The 22,647-nt window shown below is 37.0% G+C and overlaps 1 protein-coding gene and 1 long non-coding RNA gene across 2 annotated transcripts; one reads left to right on the top strand and one right to left on the bottom strand.

Moving 5' to 3' along the window:
- Window positions 1–12,099: 12,099 nt before the first annotated feature.
- LOC114304430 (gamma-glutamyl peptidase 5-like) lies at window positions 12,100–13,587 on the bottom strand. The gene is made up of 4 exons (XM_082924646.1): window positions 13,166–13,587; window positions 12,812–12,976; window positions 12,527–12,694; window positions 12,100–12,411 (listed from the first exon to the last, which is right to left on the bottom strand). The coding sequence occupies exons 1-4, from the start codon at window positions 13,481–13,483 to the stop codon at window positions 12,313–12,315; spliced, it is 750 nt and encodes a 249-aa protein (XP_082780772.1). The 5' UTR covers window positions 13,484–13,587; the 3' UTR covers window positions 12,100–12,312.
- A 7,195-nt stretch (window positions 13,588–20,782) lies between these two features.
- On the top strand, window positions 20,783–21,533 carry LOC145823302 (uncharacterized). Its single transcript, XR_014365589.1, has 3 exons — window positions 20,783–20,890; window positions 21,051–21,300; window positions 21,337–21,533. It is a non-coding gene; the product is annotated as an uncharacterized LOC145823302 (long non-coding RNA).
- Window positions 21,534–22,647: the final 1,114 nt, after the last annotated feature.

The following is a 22,647-nucleotide window of genomic DNA, read 5'->3' as shown; positions in this document are numbered from 1 at the left end:
TGCAAAGTATTTCAAACTTCTTCAAGATGCACAAAGTGAATTGTATCCGGGTTGTCAGAAGTTCACATCTTTGTCATTCATTGTTCGACTTTTACATTTGAAGGTGCTTAATCAGTGGACAGACAAGTCTGTTGACATGCTGCTTGAGTTATTGAATGAGGCGTTCCCGTTGGGTGTGAAACTCCCGGCCTCATATTATAAAGCTCAAAAGGTCACAACAGATTTGGGCTTCACGTATGAGACGTGGGATGCATGTCCCAACAGTTGCATGTTGTTTCGAAACGAGGACGCCAATCTTGATAAATGTGTCATATGCAACAGTTGTAGATGGAAATCAAATGGTGATAGTGGTTCAAATGGTCCTAACAAAGGTGGCAAACGAATAGCTGAAAAACAGATGAGATATTTTCCTTTAAAGCCAAGGTTGCAGAGGTTGTTTATGTCATCCAAGACGGCCAAGTTAATGAGATGGCATGCAGAGGAACGAACTGATGATGGTGTCTTCAGGCATCCTGCTGACTCCCTTGCATGGAAAGATTTTGACCGTCGGAATATTGAGTTTAGTAATGATTGCCGAAGTGTAAGGCTTGGCTTAGCATCTGATGGTTTTAACCCATTCAGAACGATGAACATAGTTCATAGCACTTGGCCTGTTGTGCTCGTTCCATACAACTTGCCGCCATGGATGTGCATGAAGCAACCATTTCTAATTTTAGCCGTGCTTATTGACGGCCCAAAAGGACCTGGTGACAAGATTGATGTGTACATGCAACCGTTGATTGAGGAGTTGAAAGAACTATGGAATGAGGGTGTGTCAACATTTGATGCATCAACAAATCAAATGTTTCAAATGCATGCAGCTTTACTGTGGACAATTAGTGATTTTCCTGCATACGCAAACTTGTCAGGCTGGAGCACTAAAGGCGAATATGCATGTCCTTGTTGCAATAAGGAAACTACATCGTGTTGGTTGAAGCATAGTAGGAAACAATCATACTTGGGTCATCGCAGATTTTTACCTACTGGCCATAAATTCCGGAAGGATAAAGTATCATTTGATGGTACTCGGGAAGTCCGACTCAAACCCAAATTGTTGTCTAGAACTGAGATGTTGCTACAATTAGAATCTGAGGGTATTTTAACCCAATACAAGAGGGATGACCTTAAGGAGAGGCATAGGAGACAGGTAGAGAAGGAGAAAGCTGGACATCGCACCCACAGTTGGAAGAAAAAGAGTATCTTTTATGAATTGCCATATTGGGAGCACAATCTAATAAGACACAACCTCGATGTGATGCATATAGAGAAGAATGTTTGTGACAATGTGTTGTGGACAATATTAGGGGTTGCAGGAAAATCGAAGGATGGCGTTAATGCTCGGCGTGATTTACAAGATATGAATATTAGAAAACCCCTACATTTGCAGTTAAGAGGGTCGAATAAAGCCTATTTACCACCAGCACAATTCACGATGACCAAGGATGAGAAAGATTTGTTCTTGAAAGTGTTGAAGGAAGTAAGAGTTCCCGACGGGTATTCATCCAATATATCACGTCGTGTGCGCTTACATGATAGAAGCATTGGGGGTCTTAAGAGCCACGATAGTCATATTCTGATGCAACAACTTATTCCATTGGCTATTCGCAGATCGTTACCGAAGAATGTAATTGAACCCTTGATTGAATTGAGCAATTTCTTTAGACAATTGTGTTCGAAAGTGAATCGTGCGACAGATTTGCAATATATTAAAGATCGTATCGCTGTAACACTTTGTCATCTAGAGAAAATATTTCCTCCGAGTTTTTTTGATATAATGGAGCACTTGCCTATACATCTAGCTGATGAAGCGTTATTGGGTGGAGCGATTCAGTTTCGATGGATGTATCCAATTGAGAGGTATCTTCTTACTTTGAAGCAATACGTGCGTAATAGAGCTCGTCCTGAAGGATCAATTGCTAAAGGATATCTTATGGAAGAATGCATGAATTTTTGTGCACAATATCTCAGTGATGTGGAAACCAAATCTAGTCGACCCGTGAGGAACTATAGTGGTGCTGATAATTTGGGTCATGCTACTGGTGAAAACACAAGCTTTTATCTTCATAATACTTCTTGGGTACAAGCTCATCGGTACATCTTATGCAATACAAGCGTGGTTCAACCATTCATAAAGTAGGTTAAGTCACTCACTCAATATTTTATTATGTTTTATTGAATTTTCAACTAAAATTTTTGTATGGCTAAAATTTCAATCTACACAGCAAACACCTTGAAGTACTTAAGCTCAAAATGCCTCGTGTCGACGATCATCAACTTCGGCGTGAACATTTTGAAACTTTTCACATTTGGTTCAAGGAACATGTATGTATTTAACTCTATAGATTCTAGTTACTTAAGTCGATCTACATTTTAAATTTTACATTTCGTGTTAAATAGGTCCAAACTTTGCGAAGGACTACTGATGTCATACTTTCTGAAGAGATTATTCTATTGGCAAATGGTCCTCATAACCTCGCAAGGAGGTTCAACGGGTATATACTGAATGGGTTTCGGTATCGAGTAAAGGCCATGGATGATCGTCGAGCCACACAAAATTGTGGTGTAGCTTTGAAGGCAGATACCATAAGTTATGCTAGTCGAAAAGACAAGAATCCTCGTCTGGGGTCTGTGTACTATTATGGACAATTGACAGATATTGTTGAGATTCGATATTCCAATGAGAAGAAACATGTGTTGTTTAAGTGTGATTGGATTGACAACATTCACGGAAAGAAAGAAGATGTCTTCAATTTCACGTTGGTGAACTTCAATCATTTGTTGTACCGAGATGATCGAATTACCAATGAACCTTTCATCTTGGCGTCCCAAGCAGAGCAAGTTTGGTATGTTGCAGACCCGTTACAACCAGACTGGCAAGTCGTGGTGAAGATGTCTCAAAGAGGTTTATTTGATATGAGTTCAACTGATCCACAAATCGAGCCATACATAAGCCAACAATTGGAAGAAAATATAATGCTTCGTGATGAAGAAGTTGGTTGGGTGAGGGAAGCCGCAGAAGGGGAAACAGTTGATGTTCAAATAGGCTGATATGTAATCAACATTAGTAATTCAATTAAGGCCAAGGTTGTAGTTAATCATCAATTTCTTAATTTACTTTGTCTTTGTAATTGTATTAGTTCAATTCATGTCATATTATAGTTGATGACAAACCATTGTCTATGTTTCTAATGTCAATTAATGTTATATTGCTTGCAGATTATTATGGGAAGGAAGAGGAAGCCTGATCATCCCTGGCGCATGATGTCTGATGTGCTACATAACAGGACATCAGTAGCACCACCATTAGAGGAGGCATCACATCGGCCAGCATCGGAGGGGCCATTAGTGCCACCACCATCTGAGGGGCCATTACCACCGTATCGACCACCATCAGTGGCACCACAGCAGCTACCATGTACTCAGCCTCCACGCCTACCATCGGTGCGTCTACAACAGCTATCATCATCAGCTTATGAGCCATCCGCAGGTATTTAAATTTGCTTTGATTTACATGAAAATTATTTACACATACATTTATTTATGCTCATTATATATAACTTGTTTATTTTCATTGTATTTTGCAGACCCTTCGACTTCTTCACAGCCCACATCAGGTTTATTTGATATGATTTGTATTCACATTATTTAAATTTGCATTTGGTTGTTACCATTGCATATTGTTTATTATTATTGTATATCGCAGGTCATGTTAGTTCTTCATCAACCTCGACTAGGCGTGGTAGAGGATGTGCCAAGGGCATTAAAGAGTGGGGTACTGGTAAAAAGCTGCACATACAATTTGATGGAAATTACTGCCCCATAGGGGATAACGTGACCAAGTTAACTACTCAACTTGGCATTATTGTCCGGAATGGTAACATTGTTCCTCTTACTTTTGTTGACTGGAACAGTGTGCCTAATGATATTGTTGATGCTATCTGGAAGGATGTGAAGGTAAAAGTATATTTTTGTCCACAAATTTGAATTTCAAATTTGTGTTATACTTAGCCTTAAACTTTGTGTTTTATAGGACAATTTGAATATATGTCCAGCGGAGTACAAGCCAATCTGCATGAAAAACTGCAACAGCATATGGAAGGATCACAAGAACAAGCTTAAGGCTAAGTATTTCAAGCCTAGAAGCACTGATCCTAATCTGAAGGATGATGTTCCTATGAACGTTGTGCCAAGCCAGTGGGAACAACTTGTGGAGTATTGGCGTACTTCCGATGCTGAGGTATACAATTACGTTATATTTATGATATGTAAACATACAAATCGTATTTACATACTTACATTTGTTGAACTTGTTATAGAAAATTGCAAGTAGGAACGCTAAAAATCGGCGAGCTCACGGCATAGCTCATACCACAGGGCGTACTACTTTCTCTCAGATACGGCATGAGGTTTACATTTTATTGTTTTATTTTTGTATATAAATAAACATTGTATATTTGCAAATTATTTGGATTCTAATTTTCATATTTCTAAAAAAAATTTAGATGACCAGTAAGGGGGAGTCTACTGATAAGATGAATGTTTGGCTTATGACACGTAGAGTAGATGACCCAGAGGTTATCCAGACCTTGGTAGTTTCCAAACACTTTTGATTGTATTTAAAGTTTATTTTTTGTGTGTCAACCATCTTAATTTGGCGTATACTTGTGTGTCTTATTCAATACAGGATGAGTTTAATCGTCAACTCTCTATGCTACCTGAGGATGGTCGGACTTTGGAGGCTAGGAATGCCATTTTCCATGAGTTGATAGGTCATGACAGACATGGATATTGTCGCACATACGGGAGAATCGTGCCTCGGAGAGTGGTGTATAAGGATGGTGCTAGGCCATCACAGTCAACACCCCAGCCATCGACTATTGATCAGATCACGCAGCAGGTTTGTGCTGAGCTAAGGGATGAGTTGAGGGAGGAGCTGCGAGCAGAGTTCTCTACACATTTGCAGCAGATGAGAGCTGAGATGATGGCCCTTGTGTCACAGGGGGCTAGTGTGGACCCCAACAGACAGGTTCCATATAAACATCACAATTGTTTGATAGTTCAATTTTCACTCAAGATTATGTATGAAATTCGAATATGATTAACACATTATGCACTGACTAACATAGGTTCCTGATGCATCGAGTGGCCACCGGGCATTTAGGGAATCTGAAGAAGATGAGAATCCATATACACCACGACCAGAAGATCAGGTATAAAATGTATCTTTGCATTCTAAGCTAAAATGCATCTTTGCGTTCTTTACTTGAATTCGAGGCGTTAACGCCCCAAAATCACCAAACGGCGTCGATTTAGGACAAAACTTGGCACACACGACCGCCTAGGCACGAGAGACTTGTGGGAGAAGACGGGGCTCGAATCAGGTTCCCGGTTTGGGAGTTAGAGTCGGATTTCACTTTAGGCAAACTACTTCCTTAAGAAACTTGAATTCGAGGAGTTAACGCCCCAAAATCACCAAACGACGTCGGTTTAGCACGAAACTTGGCACACACGACCGCCTAGGCACGAGAGACTTGTGGGAGAAGACGGGGCTTGAATCGGGTTCCCGGTTTGGGAGTTAGAGCCGGATTTCACTTTAGGCAAACTACTTCCTTAAGAAACTTGAATTCGAGGAGTTAACGCCCCAAAATCACCAAACGGCGTCGGTTTAGCACGAAACTTGGCACACACGACCGCCTAGGCACGAGAGACTTGTGGGAGAAGACGGGGCTCGAATCGGGTTCCTGGTTTGGGAGTTAGAGTCGGATTTCACTTTAGGCAAACTACTTCCTTAAAAAACTTGAATTCGAGGAGTTAACGCCCCAAAATCACCAAACGGCGTCGGTTTAGCACGAAACTTGGCACACACGACCGCCTAGGCACGAGAGACTTGTGGGAGAAGACGGGGCTCGAATCGGGTTCCCGGTTTGGGAGTTAGAGCCGGATTTCACTTTAGACAAACTACTTCCTTAAGAAACTTCTTTTCGAGGCGTTAACGCCCCAAAATCACCAAACGGCGTCGGTTTAGCACGAAAATTGGCACACACGACCGCCTAGGCACGAGAGACTTGTGCGAGAAGACGAGGCTCGAATAGGGTTCCCGGTTTGGGAGTTAGAGTCGGATTTCACTTTAGGCAAACTACTTCCTTAAGAAACTTGAATTCGAGGAGTTAACGCCCCAAAATCACCAAACGGCGTCGGTTTAGCACGAAACTTGGCACACACGACCGCCTAGGCACGAGAGACTTGTGGGAGAAGACGGGGCTCGAATCGGGTTCCCGGTTTGGGAGTTAGAGCCGGATTTCACTTTAGACAAACTACTTCCTTTAAGAAACTTCTTTTCGAGGCGTTAACGCCCCAAAATCACCAAACGGCGTCGGTTTAGCACAAAAATTGGCACACACGACCGCCTAGGCACGAGAGACTTGTGGGAGAAGACGAGGCTCGAATAGGGTTCCCGGTTTGGGAGTTAGAGTCGGATTTCACTTTAGGCAAACTACTTCCTTAAGAAACTTGAATTCGAGGAGTTAACGCCCCAAAATCACCAAACGGCGTCGGTTTAGCACGAAACTTGGCACACACGACCGCCTAGGCACGAGAGACTTGTGGGAGAAGACGGGGCTCGAATCGGGTTCCTGGTTTGGGAGTTGGAGTCGGATTTCACTTTAGGCAAACTGCTTCTTTAAGAAACTTCTTTTCGAGGCGTTAACGCTCCAAAATCACCAAACGGCGTCGGTTTAGCACGAAACTTGGCACACACGACCGTCTAGGCACGAGAGACTTGTGGGAGAAGACGGGGCTCGAATCGGGTTCCCGGTTTCGGAGTTAGAGTCGGATTTCACTTTAGGCAAACTACTTCTTTAAGAAACTTCTTTTCGAGGCGTTAACGCCCCAAAATCACCAAACGGCGTCGGTTTAGCACGAAACTTGGCACACACGACCGCCTAGGCACGAGAGACTTGTGGGAGAAGACGGGGCTCGAATCGGGTTCCCGGTTTGGGAGTTAGAGTCGGATTTCACTTTAGGCAAAGTACTTCTTTAAGAAACTTCTTTTCGAGGCGTTAACGCCCCAAAATCACCAAACGGCGTCGGTTTAGCACGAAACTTGGCACACACGACCGCCTAGGCACGAGAGACTTGTGGGAGAAGACGGGGCTCGAATCGGGTTCCCGGTTTGGGAGTTAGAGTCGGATTTCACTTTAGGCAAACTACTTTTTTAAGAAACTTTAATTCGAGGCGTTAACGCCCCAAAATCACCAAACGGCGTCGGTTTAGCACGAAACTTCGCACACACGACCGCCTAGGCACGAGAGACTTGTGGGAGAAGACGAGGCTCGAATCGGGTTCTCGATTTGGGAGTTAGAGTCGGATTTCACTTTAGGCAAACTACTTCCTTAAGAAACTTGAATTCGAGGAGTTAACGCCCCAAAATCACCAAACGACGTCGGTTTAGCACGAAACTTGGCACACACGACCGCCTAGGCACGAGAGACTTGTGGGAGAAGACGAGGCTCGAATCGAGTTTCTGGTTTGGGAGTTAGAGCCGGATTTCGGTCCAGTCAAAATTATTTACTAAACTATCTTTCTAATTATATAGTAGTCAATTTTTTTTATATTTTTCTATAATTAAAATATTAACACCATTATATGGTTTTTAATTATTTTTATCTTGTTTTTTTCAGATATTTCCTGAGTAGCAGTTGGCTTCTTCTGGAATGCGGGCGTATCAAGATTATGACAAATTTTTGTTTTTGTAACCCACGAACGAATGAAGACGAAAACTTTTGGTTTTGATTTTGATTTATGTTATTTAAATTTGTGAGCAACATTATGTATGTATTATGCGACGTTATGTACTGGCATAATTTTTATTATTATGAATTTTTATTTATGTATTGCTATGAATGGAATAATATTATTTATTTTCATTATTTGTCAATTTTTGTTTATGTACGTATTTATATTATTCTGTAATTTTTCAATTTTTTTATAGTTATTTTTTTATCTAATACAGGTTATTTTAATTTTTTTAATAATTTTTTAGTAGGTTTTTTTTTTTTTTTTTTGAGACGGGAGAAGAACTCGTCGCAAAAAACAATAATAGGCTTTTGCGACGGTACCAAAACAGTCGCAAAAGCTGTCCATTTGGAATTTAGAAGATACCTTTAGCGACGGTAACCGTTGCCGTCGCCAATACTTATAAGCTGCCAGAGTTTTAGCGACGGTAATGTTGCCGTCTCAAAAACTCACTTTTAGCAACGGGAACTACGTGCCGTCGCTAAAACAGATTTTTTTTTCCATTATTGGCGACAGGAAAAGTGCCGTCGCAAAAAACACACCTACCGTCGCAGAAACTAATAGCGACGGTACTTACCGTCGCGAAAGCTCTTTTGCAACCCCCCTTGTCGCGACCCCCCACTACCGTCGCAAAAAACAACATTACCGTCGCAAAAAGTATTAGCGACGGCCTACGGGGCATTTGCGACGGCCGTCCCCCGTCGCAAAAAACGAATTTTTTTGTAGTTATAAGCTTCTTTTTACCATCATGGTTCCAAAAGTGTTTTAGCTTTTTTCAAAAATAAATAAAATAAAATAAAATAAAAGAGAATGGGAAAAGAGGGAAATGCTGGTCTTGTTATGACAAAATCATAACATCTTATAATTGTCTTGTTTTGGGTTATAATAATGTTGCACTTATCATTTTTCATTACAAACATGATTTATCCACAATTTTTAAATATTGGTGGAACTCGAGTGACAACCATCGCTCCCAATTGTGCGCTACGTCAAGTAATTAACAAAAGAACATTTTCACACAGGTTTTAATTTATAAATTTATATTTCATTGAGTTCTAAATAAAATTTTTTAGTTCTTTAAATCTTATTAAATTTTTAATAATCTGAATTACCTTTCAAACAATAATTATTTATCATTTATGATTATCTATAAATAAACATGATGATTTGATATTTATTTTGATTTTCAAAACTTTAAAATATCAATTTTCAAATTAAAAAAACTAAATATATATATATATATGTGCAAAAAAAAAAAAACCATGTTTTTTTTTTTTGAAAAATTGAAAAAAATGATTTTTTTTTTTTTTTGTGCAAAACTAAAAATTATGTCTATAAAGGAGCATGATAATGGAACATTGTGTGCAAAACTGCCAACAAAAAAAAAAAAAAAATTAAAAAAAAAAATTGATAATGTTCTTAATTTTAAAATTGGAAAAAACTGATAATATTCTCAGTTTTATTGGATAGTTGAATCAAACTAATAAATAAAAGGACAAAAACGTTTAATCTCATGTTCTATTTTTTTTTAATCAGTTAATGAAACAATTATCTGGAACATTACTATGCAAAATTGATAATGCTTTTAGTTTTAAAAATTGAAAAAAAACTGATAATATTCTCAATTTTATTAAATAAGACTTATTGATTCAAAAATTTTTAAATAAAATCTGAACCAGTATAACATTTGTAAATAGGATTTTTATGTCATTAACTCTTTAACAAAATGTGGTAAGAAAAATAATAAATGTAGTATCGGTGTTCAAAGTAAGTACATTTTTTAACTCCAATTCAGTAGGCTTTCATGTTAACCTGAACAAAATGAGTTGTGAACCTATCAATTATTTTCATTTGGGTAAATTACATTTGTTCTTAATCGGGTTTCTCTTTGATTTCTCAATTTTAAAATTGAGAAATTTCATAATTTTAAAAAAATTTAAAGTTTCAAAACTTTTAAAGTTTTTTTAATACTTGTAAATAATTTCATACTTAATAAGTATCTTGTTTGATATATTTCAATAACTAAATTCCAAAACTATAAATTTTATAAAATAAAAATAAAAATAAAAACTTATGATATTATATATATATATTTAAAGGAGGTGTTTGGCATCCCATCTAAAAATGTTGCATTATTTTTATAAATTTTGTTGCCTTTAGTATTTTTTTTTTCAAAATTATGTCAATATTCTTTTCCAAATCTATCTTGCATATACCATTCAATTGTTTTTCATAAAAATTAAAAAATTTACAAAAAAAAAAAAGAAAAATCACTAAAGAAAAAAATAAAGTCAAGAAAAAAGATAAAAAGCTATCTATTTTTGGCTTCATTTTTTTGTCCTTTTTAAACATTGTACGTTATATATATATATATATATATTTGTGAAAAAATTATAACTTTTCAAGTTTGTCCAGTTGAGTAAAACTCAAAAGTGTAAAACTTTTAAATTTTTCTAAAAATGAAAAAATCAAAGTCATGTGATGTGTTGCCAAGGCCACGTTTGCCAACTTGGCTTTTGCCGAAAAAAAAAATGTAATTTTTTTTTTAAAAAAAAAATTATTAAAAAAAGTTAAACAGCTCATCAATTCATGATTTTTGATACAATTAAAAAAAATCATTCATCAACATATTAATTTTTTTTCACTCACCAAAAAATTAAAAAATCACTTACAAAAACTCAATTCCCAAACGATTTTTTTTTTTTTTTTGTCTTTCGTAATTTTTTTTATAATTATGTCAATGCTTTTACTTTTCAGATCTATTTTGTGTAGATAAATCTATTTTTTTATAAAAAGAACTAAAAAAATTAAAAAAAAAAATGTGTCAAGAAAAAGCTAAAAAGTCAATTTTTTTGACTTTTTTTTTTTTTTCCTTCTTGAATTATTTTCTAATTTTTAAAAGGTTTTAACTTTTCTAATTTGTCTAGTCGAGCAAAACTCAGTATTTTTTTCCTAATTTTAAAAAAAAGATTCACTAAAGGCGAAAAAAATAACAGAAAAATCAACCACCTCCATTTGCCAACTTAGCTTTTTCCACCCAAAAAAAAAAAAAAAAAAATCAAAAAATCATTTAAACAGTCAAATATTTCAGTAATTCATGATTTTCGATACAATTAGAAAAAGTCATTCCTAATACATTCAATTTTTTTTTTTTCACCTCACCAAAAAATCACTAATAACTCAATTTCCAAACTAATCCTACGTGGCACTTGCATTGGTGACATCACTAAAACTCAGGTTAATTATTGAACTGTGATCTTTTAACTTGGGAGCTTTGATGAATTTCAAAACATTATTGAGGCTTTAATGTTGTATTAATACATGATTACGTTGCCCATATCCCAAAAACACAACAATAATCTTTCAAATCATTTTCATGTGCCTCATGTGTCTAGGCATGATTCTATACTTCGAGTCCCTTTCAGATTTGCCGATTAAAAAAAAAAAAAAAAATCATCAATCCCTTTCATACTATTTTGCAGAAATTTCTTAGCTCAAAACTCAGTATTTTTTTCCTAACTTTAAAAAAAGATTCACTAAAGGCGAAAAAAATAACAGAAAAATCAACCACCTCCATTTGCCAACTTAGCTTTTTCCACCAAAAAAAAAAAAAAAAATCAAAAAATCATTTAAACAGTCAAATATTTCAGTAATTCATGATTTTCGATACAATTAGAAAAAGTCATTCCTAATACATTCAAATTTTTTTTTTTCACCTCACCAAAAAATCACTAATAACTCAATTTCCAAACTAATCCTACGTGGCACTTGCATTGGTGACATCACTAAAACTCAGGTTAATTATTGAATTGTGGTCTTTTAACTAGGGAGCTTCGATGAATTTTAAAACATTATTGAGGCTTTAATGTTGTATTAATACATGATTACGTTGCCCATATCCCAAAAACACAACAATAATCTTTCAAATCATTTTCATGTGCCTCAGGTGTCTAGGCATGATTCTATACTTCGAGTCCCTTTCAGATTTGCCGATTAAAAAAAAAAAAAAAATCATCAATCCCTTTCATACTATTTTGCAGAAATTTCTTAGCTCAAAATGACTGGCATGTCGTGGTCCATAAAAACAAATTTCTTTACCAATAAATTCAACAGTCTTGCGCAGATTCTTCAATCTGACCAAAATGCCCAAATATCGTACAACTGGTTCTGAGTTTCATGAATGATTCTCTAAGTTTTAAGAAAATATTATTCTTTTAGAATTTTCATACACATTCAATTATTCATGAGAATGATGCATCAATGACATTTTTTATATTAACATCTTGCTGATTTTATTTTGTAAACAAAAGAAAAGAGGGATACAAGTGAGGGGGAAAAGGAATATATGTACATAGTTATCGACATAATAAAATGGCGAAACATGATTCATATAGCCAATTTCACAGGAAAGGGACACAAAGTTAGTCTGCTTAGGTTTGATGTGGTCATACATATATTTAATGTAACGCAATTTCTGTTCTATCTCCCATTGAGAAACATTTTGCATATCCTTTGCCAGCATTTTCTGTCTGGTTCAGCTAACTGCAACTTTGACTTCACATCTTCGGCAAATCCTTTCTGTAATTATACAACTAAAATTCAGTATGCAAAGAATTTCAAAATAAAAAATAAAAATAAATAAATAAAAAGTTATGGCAATTGAAAGCCAAATAGAAGAACATGTAGTAAATACCTCTATAGAGTCATTAGTAAGAAGACGATCAATGAGATTGTTAAGAATGTCTTTGGTGTACTCAGGATGACCTTGAATTCCAAGAATGTGATCTCCAACGATGAACATCTCTACTCTTGTTTTGTCTGAATATGCTATCACTTCAGCTCCTACAGGGACCTCCCAAACCTTGTTTCATAGATTGTTTTATTGTTAGAACTTAGAATTAGTCCCCCAAGTGTTGATGATTATAACTGAATTATTGAGAGAGAGAGAGAGAGAGAGAGAGAGAGAGAGAGATGGGACCTCATCTTGGTGGCATTCAATGATTGAAAGGGCAGGTGGGATCTCATCCAAGCTATCAAGAAAGGCACATGGTGAAAAATCTTTGACAATTCTCACTTTTCTTAGCCCAATGTCCCAACCAGTGCATGCCTTCCCAACTTTTCCACCCAATGCACTACACAAAACCTACAAAAATAAACATGAAGATAAATTTAAGTCAATCTCAATTTTTCATGCTATACTACAATAAACTGTATATTTTAACACAAATGCTATATACCAAAAATAATAATAATAATAATAAATTTTTTTTGATTATTTTTTCTGAGTAGGTAGCATTATTATTGACAATTTTGAATTGGAACAATGAATTACCTGGTGGCCAAAGCAAATGCCAAGGACTTTCTTTCTCATGGAATCTAAGGTTTGCAAGAGAAAGCAAAGCTTGAGAATCCAAAAGTCATTCCCATAAGCATCATAAGGGCTACCACTAACCACAAATCCATCATAGTTTTGAAGTTGATTCATGTCTGGGAACTCTCCTTCAACAACCCTAAACAAGTCCCATCTCTGTCCTTCTTCACCAAAAGCTGCCACAAACACATTGAAGTACCCACCATACACCTCCTTCACATACTCTGAGTCCTTGCATGCCAATAACAGACCATATCTCTTCTCTCCTTCAATACCCATATCACCAATCAAGAGAATTACGAGTGAAAAGTAAACTACTCAGAGAGAGAGAGAGAGAGAGTGAGTTTGAAGTGTGGAATGGGTTAGAAAGGGGTGAATGGTTTGTGGAATGTTTGAGGGTGGAGGGTCCTTCTTATAGGTGTATTAAGGAGAGAGAAAATGGATTCAAAAGTCCACTGCTGATCAATGAAATTTCCAGATTGTGGGTGACATCACATACCAAAGTTGAAATTGATACACAGGTACATATTTATATATATGAGAAATTTATAATACATTCTTTTTTTTTTGTGTGCGAAATTGATACACGTGTTTCAGGCCACAAGACTCTTATGCTTTTAGTTATGACCCTTTGTGATATTAGTTATAACATTATTTTAGTTTTAATCTAAAAAACCTTTAGTTTTCCCTCATGTGGTGTTTAGTTATAGGGCAAATTACAACGGCAATCGCTATACTTTGGTCTTTGTGTCATTTTAGTCTCTGTATTTTTAATTGGCTCAATTGTGATATTGAATTTATGACTTTGTCTCAACTTGGTCCAATTGGTTAAGACTCTTAACATTTCTTTATGAAAAATATGCACATAAGTGTTGTACGGTGTTAGGTTTTTATTCTTGGTAACCCCGTTTGACAAAACTCCTTTCAGTTGTATTTGTTTTCATACTTTTTTTTTCAATGAGGCTATGAGAGTTTAGATGCGAATCCAACCTGAATTGTGCCTTGCAGAGAAGTTTGTGATGTTAATACTTTTAAGATTGCCACTTTGCTGATTATGTCGGGGATCGAGCTGCCCGATCAGCTCGCGGGGGTCCAGGGGGCAGCGCCCCTTGGTGGGTCCGGGGCAACGCCACGACAGGGTCGAGGGGCAGTGCTCCCGAAGCAAAATGCAAAAATGCATTCTAAGTTGCCTGTCTGCTCGAGCGGACATTACCCTGCTCGAGCGGAGAATCCCTAGTTCCAGCAGTTTTGGTCGCCTGTAGAAGTACTGAGATGTGTGATTTCGCGCTCGAGCGAGTTCTCTAGCGCTCGAGCGAACCTCTGTTATATCACGCGCACATTTTGCTAAAGCCGCTCGAGCGGGCTGTTGGGCACTCGAGCGGACCGCGCGAACACAGTTTTTTGGATTTCAATAAGGATTGGGTTTTCTTCCAAATCTAGGATTACTTTTGGTTTTCTATAAGTAGTTGGTTTTCTCCCAAAACTAGACTACTCCTGAAGTCCTCCAGATCTTCTTTTTGGTTCTTAAGGTTTATATCTGGGGATATTTTGTTAGTTTTCTTTGATGTTTTATTGAGTATTCAACTCATGTTTTAAAGAGAGTATATCAAAGGTTTTGTTTGTTATACACAAGAGAGAGAGAGTTGTTCTTCGGTGGATTCTGAAGAATTCGAGCCTGAAGCTTCGGTGGATTCTGGAGTGGCTCATCGTAAAGACAATTCCGAGGTGAAGACGGAGTTAGAAGAGACACATAGAGGTTGGTTCAATTAGGCGTGGATTCGCTAGATAATTGAGAGTATACTTGTGTAATTCCTTTAAATCTTCTTAGTGGATTGTTTTGTGGCTGTTGCCCGTGATTTTTTAATCACAGTTGGAGGTGTCCAATTGTGGTTTTTCCACGTTAAAATCGTTGTGTTGATTTGTCTTGATTGTTTGATTGGGATTGTTATATATTGCTTAAAATTGTTACATAATCACAAATCAATATCTAGGGGATTTTTAGATTTTTCATACGGGGAGCAAATATTCTTCGCATCCATATTCCTTACATCCCAGCTAGTATTGCTTCAAACGACATCTTGCTGCCTGAAACACAATGAAGGTGAGCTACCCAGCGGGTGATTTGCTGAAAAATCCCTCCAACGATCAAGTCAGCGCTCTTGAGAGAAGGAGAATAGCGAGAATGGATAATGCAAGTTTGCTTACCTCTTCTCTAAGGAAAGTCATGCGCTTTATCTAGGCTATTGCCTTGCTTTCCAAACTTGTGCGTGTACTACGTCATTTATCTTATGTTGGACACGTGGATGTACTTTTCTCTTTTCTTTTTACATGCGTACTCATCAATACCGCCAAACAGCATTGACCAAACTGCCAAACGGTATTGACGGGTACTGTGAGTGGTCTCTCTTACTTGCATTCCATTGGGCCACATGGAACATCAAGATCGGCTATCACTTGTGATAAAAGCTCACTTCAGCTATCTCTAACTGTACTAACTTTGGATGTTTCACGTGCCAAGTCAACCGAGGTCAGCCTTGTCATGCGACCTCACAGCTCAACAAAGCTCTTCAAGGCTCCACATGGTTAGTCCGGTCTGCTGAGGTTCTTTCCCAGCTTAGTCAACCCATTTGCTCACAGTAGCCTTCCACATTTAGCTCAGTCGGTATGTTTAATTCGGTCCTAGACAACGACCTCAATTATGGCTTTGCCCGACCTATTACCAAAGTACAGGCACAATCCAACCCGCGGTCCAAACTCATAAGATAGCTCGGTCCGAGTTCGTGGTCTCATTCCAGCTTCGCCCCAACCCATTGCCAAGGCACAGGTTCAGCTCGGCCCACAACCCAAGTTCATCATCCAACTTGGTTCAACACCCTAGAAGAGGGTTAGCTTGGTTCATTTGTTCAGCATAAATTCCCCTCTCAAGTGTCATGTGTCATATTTTTAATTGTAAAATTATAAATTTATCTAACTCAGTAAGTTAACCTCAACCAATTTAGTGATAAATTTTTTTGAAAAAAAAAAAAAAAAACACTAACAGTATTATTAATTTGACCAAATTTATGCAAAATCTAAAATTAAGAGTCAAAATCAAGTAAATGGAAAGTATATGGACCAAAATGGCACAAGAAGTAAAATATAGGGACCACGGGTGTAATTTGCCCTTAGCTATAATATATATATATATATATAGTTGTCAATAAAGAGGATTTAATTGTGACATTTGTGATAAGTAACCCCACAAGTGTCATAACTTGCATATGTACTATAGCATTACCTATTTATATGAGAATGGTTTTTCTTGATACCAGTATCCTCTAGACTATTTCAAACTTTATTTTGGAGGCACCATTCCATGCTTACAATGATAATCCAAACAATTCATTTCGTAAACCTGAGGACCGTCTATGTAAAAAATTAGTTTCATCAAATATCGATAAATAGATAAGTTAATTATATTTTATTTTATAAAATAGACGGTTTAAATTTAAATTCATAGTCGTCATTCATTTAAAATAAAATATAAAATTTGCTCATATATCTAATCATTTTGATAAAATTTATTTTTTACACAATTTTTCATTATTAGACTTACAAAATAAACAATTTAAATAATCATATTAAATTTAAAATAGAACCCCAAAAAAAAAATATCAAAAAGATATAAAGAGGATAATACTAATATGAAATGGGTTAGGCACGTGAGAAGTGAGGAGAAAAATAAAAATGTGCGCGTTGTTTAATATTTTATTAGAGTCAAGTATTTAAGGGACCCCAAAAAAATAAAAAATAAAAATAAAAAAATATAATATTCACTAAATGCTTTTTATCGAATTTTATTTTATTAATATTTGTCTACCTCACCACTAAAGTTTACGAGTTGTGACACGCGTTTTGTTCGAATAAGGCATACGCGGGCATTTGACGCTGATAATTTTTATTTTTATCTAAAATAGCCGATAAAAAATTATGCACATGTAATGTCTCTATAATTTAAATAAATAAAAATAAAATAAAATATTTCTCATATATTATTTGACACTCAAATAGTAAGAGTTTGATTTATTAAACTTAAAATTTTAGGGTCAAGTCTCATTCTTTTCTTTTATTTATTTTTTAATTTTAAATAATAAAAAATGGGCATTTGACACTTGGCAATATGTTTAGTATTTTATTTTAAATAAAAAAGTGGACACTTAACAATAAAAGGAGAGAAGATTTCAAAATACCACTCAATGTGTTCTCTTTATATTTAACTCATGGATGACACATGTGATGTATTATTAGGAAATCGTCTATTCCTAATCAAGATCAATAAGACACAAAATAACAAACAAATTCAAAGAAATCAAACACACACAAAGAAATACAATTATTTACATGATTCCCTCCAGAATAGAGTTACATCCACAACTGCTACAATTTTCATTATGATCAGAAAATAATATAACTCTTTTAACCTAAAAGAGACACTTTCGTCATCTATTTATAAATATAGAATTAGGACAACGTGGAAATAACGAAAAATTACCAAAGTACCCCCAGACCCTCTCCCCTTGGGGGAGGCCCTCCTCCCAAACCTTCCATTAGACCTAAGGTTCAGTGAATAGTACTTATCAGGGTCTACAAAATCCAATATATATGTAAAATTTAAATAAGTAAAATTAAAATAATAAAAAAATATTAGGTAAATTAAAAATACCCCCCTAAGGTTTGAAAAATTACAAATATCCTCTTGTCAGAATTTTTTATTTAATATAATTAACTACAAAAAAAAAAATGAAATTCATAATTGCTTTCCTATACAATAATAAAATTACTTAAATTATTAATTGAAACATGTTTCTAACATCATTAAAAACTATGAATTGACTTGATAATCGAAAATATTTTACCCATAAAGATATTCGTAAGTGAAATGACAAAATACGCATGTGTATATATATATATATGTGTGTGTGTGTATTGTAACCCGATTGGAAACAACTAAACCCTAAACAAACCGTCTCTCTTTCTCTCTCCTTAGGGCTGCAAATGAAACAAACTATACATGAACAGGCTTAGCTCGGCTCGTTAAGGGCTCGGCTTGGTTCGGTTCTTTTAGTAAATGAGTCTACTTCGAGCTCGAATATTGGGCTCTTTAGTAAATAAGTCGAGCTCGAGCTTTGCATAAGTTCGGCTTTTTTATCTTTATTTAAATTATATAATAAATGTATTATTTATATATTAAATAATATATAAATATATTTTATCGAACCGAGCCGAGTTGAGCTCGAGTTTCATTAATATTAATAAGTCGAGCCGAGCTTGAGCCCAGTTACTTATCGAGTTGAGCTCGAGCTCAATAAACGAGCTCGATAAGTAAACGAGCCAAGCTCGAGCTCAGCAAAGCTCAGCTCGACTCGGTTCGTTTGCAGCCCTATCTCTCATCATCTCATCATCTCCATCGCTCTCTCTTTCTCTCCCTCTCTCTCATCTCCCTCTATACTAATTTTGTTTTTCTCTGATCTCTGGATTTCTCTCTGAATCACTCTATTCTGATCGCTAGATCTCTCTTATCTATCATCAGATTTTCCAAACAAATCTTGCACGAATCTTCTGATAATGCTCACTGATGGTGGTCATGGCGAAGAATTCATTGACAGTGCTGCTTTTCGACGACAATGAAAGAGTACGGAGGAATGGTGGAAGCGAGGATGAAAGTGAAGGACGTGAAGTCGAATGAAGAGGTTTAGGAGCTAGGAAGTAACTTGGTGGAGCAGTACAACCTCTAGCACCACCGCAACAGTAGATGAGAAATTGATCTAAGGTTTTAAGAGGTGGTAGAGGCGAAGAAGTAAGGGTTTTCGATAGGGCTTCGACGAGGGGAGAGATGAGGAAGTAAGGGTGAAACCTAAAGAGGTCTTGAAGAATCCCCTCTCTCTTCACTTCTTGCTCTATTTGGTAACAAGCCCCCATCTTTATCTCTCTATTCTTTCGATTCTCTCTTTTTTCTTTCCATTTCATATGGACCACAAACCCTAATTCCATACCAGTCACTCACGTTCTCATCTACGAATCATGTTTCACCTTCAGTTTATTAATCTCTAGGGCTTCCAATTTATTTGCTTTTTCTTTCTTCTTTCTTTTGAAGCTTTATTATTATTATTATTATTATTATTATTATTATTTTTATTTTTTTTGAAGAGGGGGAAGAGAGGGTAGGGGATTCTCTGTCCAATAATAGATAAATTGTTATAAAGATTTTTATTTTTTTTATTTTTATAATTGGTGTATTAAAGTTTTAGGCTTGAAAATTTACGCAATGAAGATGACTTTGTAATAGTTCTTCTAAAGAAGCATATGTTAGAGCAGAAATGAAAGCATGACATACAAGTGTGCGTTATGTGCACCAAAAAAACAAGACAAATGAGATGAGTTGCTACACCTCTACTACTCATCATCATCATCATCATCATCATCATCAACAACAACAACAACATCTTGTTCTTCTCCTCCGTCGGTTGGATTTGATGCAAATCTTCGTGAAACCAACAACGAATTTTTTATACATGGAGAACAATTTAATGATCTATTGAAACATGGATGAGAGAAACCACGATCTGTTGAAAAATTCATTTTTGGTTTCAATAGATAAAAACATGAATAGATAAATAAATAAATAATTCAACAAATAGGAAAATTTTGGTCAGATAAAAATTTGAATAGAGAAAATTTAAATAGATAGGTTCAAAAATTGAACAGATACATTAAAAATTTAACAGATAGATACAAATTTGACAGATAGGTTCAAAAAAATTCAACAGATAAAATTTAAACAAATAGGTTCAAAATTTGAATAGATAAAAAAAAATTGAACAGATAGATTAAGTGGTAAAATTAGAAACAAAACTCAAAAATAATAAAATATACTTCTCACTATAATATTTTACAAAAAATACTCATGGGATTAGCCTTTGTACCCTCCTTAGATTGGACTTTTCAATAATTTTCTCTATTATTTATAGGGCATTTACACATAAGTCTCATTTTGTAAACTTAAATTCCATTAAGTTCTGGATAACGTTTTTTGTCCCTTCAAATCCTATTAATTTTTAATAGACAAAATTACCATTTAAACTATGATTGTTTATTATTTGTAATTATTTATAACTGTAAAATAAATTGATGTATTATTATTGATTGATGTGTATATTGTGTATATTACAAGGATTTATATAGGAGAGGATTTGGGAGTAGGTGAAGGTGGTAGTGGAGGTGGTAGGTGGAGTGGGTGGTAGTGGAGGTGGTAGGTGGAGTGGGTGGTAGTTTACATTTTACAATTTACATTTTACATTAACAGCCCCCCTCAAACTCAAGGAAGATAGGTATTAGCCAACTTGAGTTTGGAGAGATTAACAAAACAGAAAAATAAGCTGACAAATAAAATTAAAAATGGGATAGGAGACACTGTATGGTTGTGTCGGACCGTTGTAGCAGACAGTTTACGGGGTCATGTCGGACCGTTGTAGCAGACACTGTGTGGTCGTGTCAGACCGATGTAGAAGACAGTTTATGGGGTCATGTCGGACCGGTGTAGCAGGACAGTTTACGGGGTCATGTCGGACCGTTGTAGAAGACAGTTTACGGGGTCATGTCGGACCGATGTAGCAGCTGACCGGAATCAATGTCGGGACAGTTTATGGGGTCATGTCGGACCGTTGTAGAAGCTGACCGGAATCAATGTCAGGACAGTTTATGGGGTCATGTCGGACCGTTGTAGCAGACACTGTGTGGTCGTGTCAGACCGTTGTAGAAGACAGTTTATGGGGTCATGTCGGACCGTTGTAGCAGGACAGTTTACGAGGTCATGTCGGACTGTTGTAGAAGACAGTTTACGGGGTCATGTCGGACCGTTGTAGAAGACAGTTTACGGGGTCATGTCGGACCGATGTAGCAGCTGACCGGAATCAATGTCGGGACAGTTTATGGGGTCATGTCGGACCGTTGTAGAAGCTGACCGGAATCAATGTCAGGACAGTTTATGGGGTCATGTCGGACCGTTGTAGCAGACACTGTGTGGTCGTGTCAGACCGTTGTAGAAGACAGTTTATGGGGTCATGTCGGACCGTTGTAGCAGGACAGTTTACGAGGTCATGTCGGACCGTTGTAGAAGACAGTTTACGGGGTCATGTCGGACCGTTGTAGCAGAGGTTGTGGTGGTGCACCAAGGGGGCGACTTTAGGGAGTGCGCCATGAGCGACTTATACATGATACTGTGTATAACCCCCCCTCAAACTCAAATAGGTGTGAAGATAGAAACCTATTTGAGGTTGAAACAAAGGGATTGATAAAGCGGACCGGTGTAGAAGACACTGTATGAGTGTGTATATAGGTTGCCCAAAAGATATACATGGATGTAGATATCGAGCCCTCAAAAGTCGTGCCCTCAAAAGGTGTGTCATCAAAAGGCGTGCCCGAGTCATGAAAAGGCGTGCCATGAAAAGGCGTGCCAGGTTGTCGGCGTCAAGAGGCGCGCGATGCGCGTGGCTGCCTCAGCTATTTAACCAAGACAGAGCCTGAGGCCGAGGCAGAAGCAAAAAACCTGCGAAATCCTCTGTAAAACTCTTCGTTGTGCTGAGAGAGAGAGGCTGTAACACTGTTGTGCTGAGAGAGAGAGAGTCTGTAACACTCTGTTGCGAGAGAAAATGGCTTCGTCGTCCCGTGGTCTGCTGACTCTCTTTCCCGACCTCAACGAGTCAACAAGAGAGATAACGGGTGCGGTGGCCAGTGAACCTCAACCAAACACTGCCGGTTTTGCGCCGTTGAACTTTCCGATGCGGTCGGTGGAGCAAAAAATGGCGGTGCAGTCGGATGTGGAGGCCAATCAGTATACTTTGAAGTCATGTGTGGAAACCATGACGGCGGTTACAAACTTGTCGTACCGGCTGCAGAGTAGGACAAATGAGGTGCAGCAGTTAAACTCCCAGCTGGCTCTGCTCCAACGCATGTATAAGGATGCGCGAGCAGAGATAAGCGTGCTAAGGGCAGAAAACAATGAGCTGAAGCGGAAGGCCACCGTTATGTTCCGATTTGGAGGTCCGCCATATGCTGTAGTGGAGGAGCAGGGAGGAGGCAACTTGCTTGGTGGATTAGGAAGCACAGAGGCAGCACCGTCAAGGACCGCCCAGGACGGAGATAAAAAGAAGAGACCGGCGACAGAGTAGAGAAGGGAAAATCCCACTGTGGATGAGGTTGTTGTGTGTGGGTTTTTTTTTTTTTTTTTTTTTTGGTGTAAAATGGTGATCGGGGTGAGCCCCGACATGAATAAAATGAGTTTGGTGTGCAGTTCGTCTTCTGCGTTTGTTTTTTTTTTTTTTTTTTTTTTTTTTGAAAAAAAAATGGAGAGTGTTTGGTTTGGAAGGGTAATCAAAATATATTTGTGGGTGTATTGATTATGAAAA

The sequence above is a fragment of the Camellia sinensis genome, chromosome 4, assembly GCF_055761805.1.
Source record: "Camellia sinensis isolate YWXY chromosome 4, ASM5576180v1, whole genome shotgun sequence".
Taxonomy (NCBI): domain Eukaryota; kingdom Viridiplantae; phylum Streptophyta; class Magnoliopsida; order Ericales; family Theaceae; genus Camellia; species Camellia sinensis.
The sequence above is the reverse complement of the archived record's forward strand: the minus strand, read 5'-3'. Positions and strand labels throughout refer to the sequence as shown.

Bases quoted from the DNA above. Each gene is read 5' to 3' on its own strand.
- LOC114304430 (XM_082924646.1), bottom strand. From the start codon at position 13,483: ATGGGTATTGAAGGAGAGAAGAGATATGGTCTGTTATTGGCATGCAAG. The intron at 12,695-12,811 runs GTCCCATCTCTC...CTATGAAACAAG, and splicing joins TTGAATGCCACCAAGATGAG to GTTTGGGAGGTCCCTGTAGG. The intron at 12,412-12,526 runs GTATTTACTACA...GTATAATTACAG, and splicing joins TTACTAATGACTCTATAGAG to AAAGGATTTGCCGAAGATGT.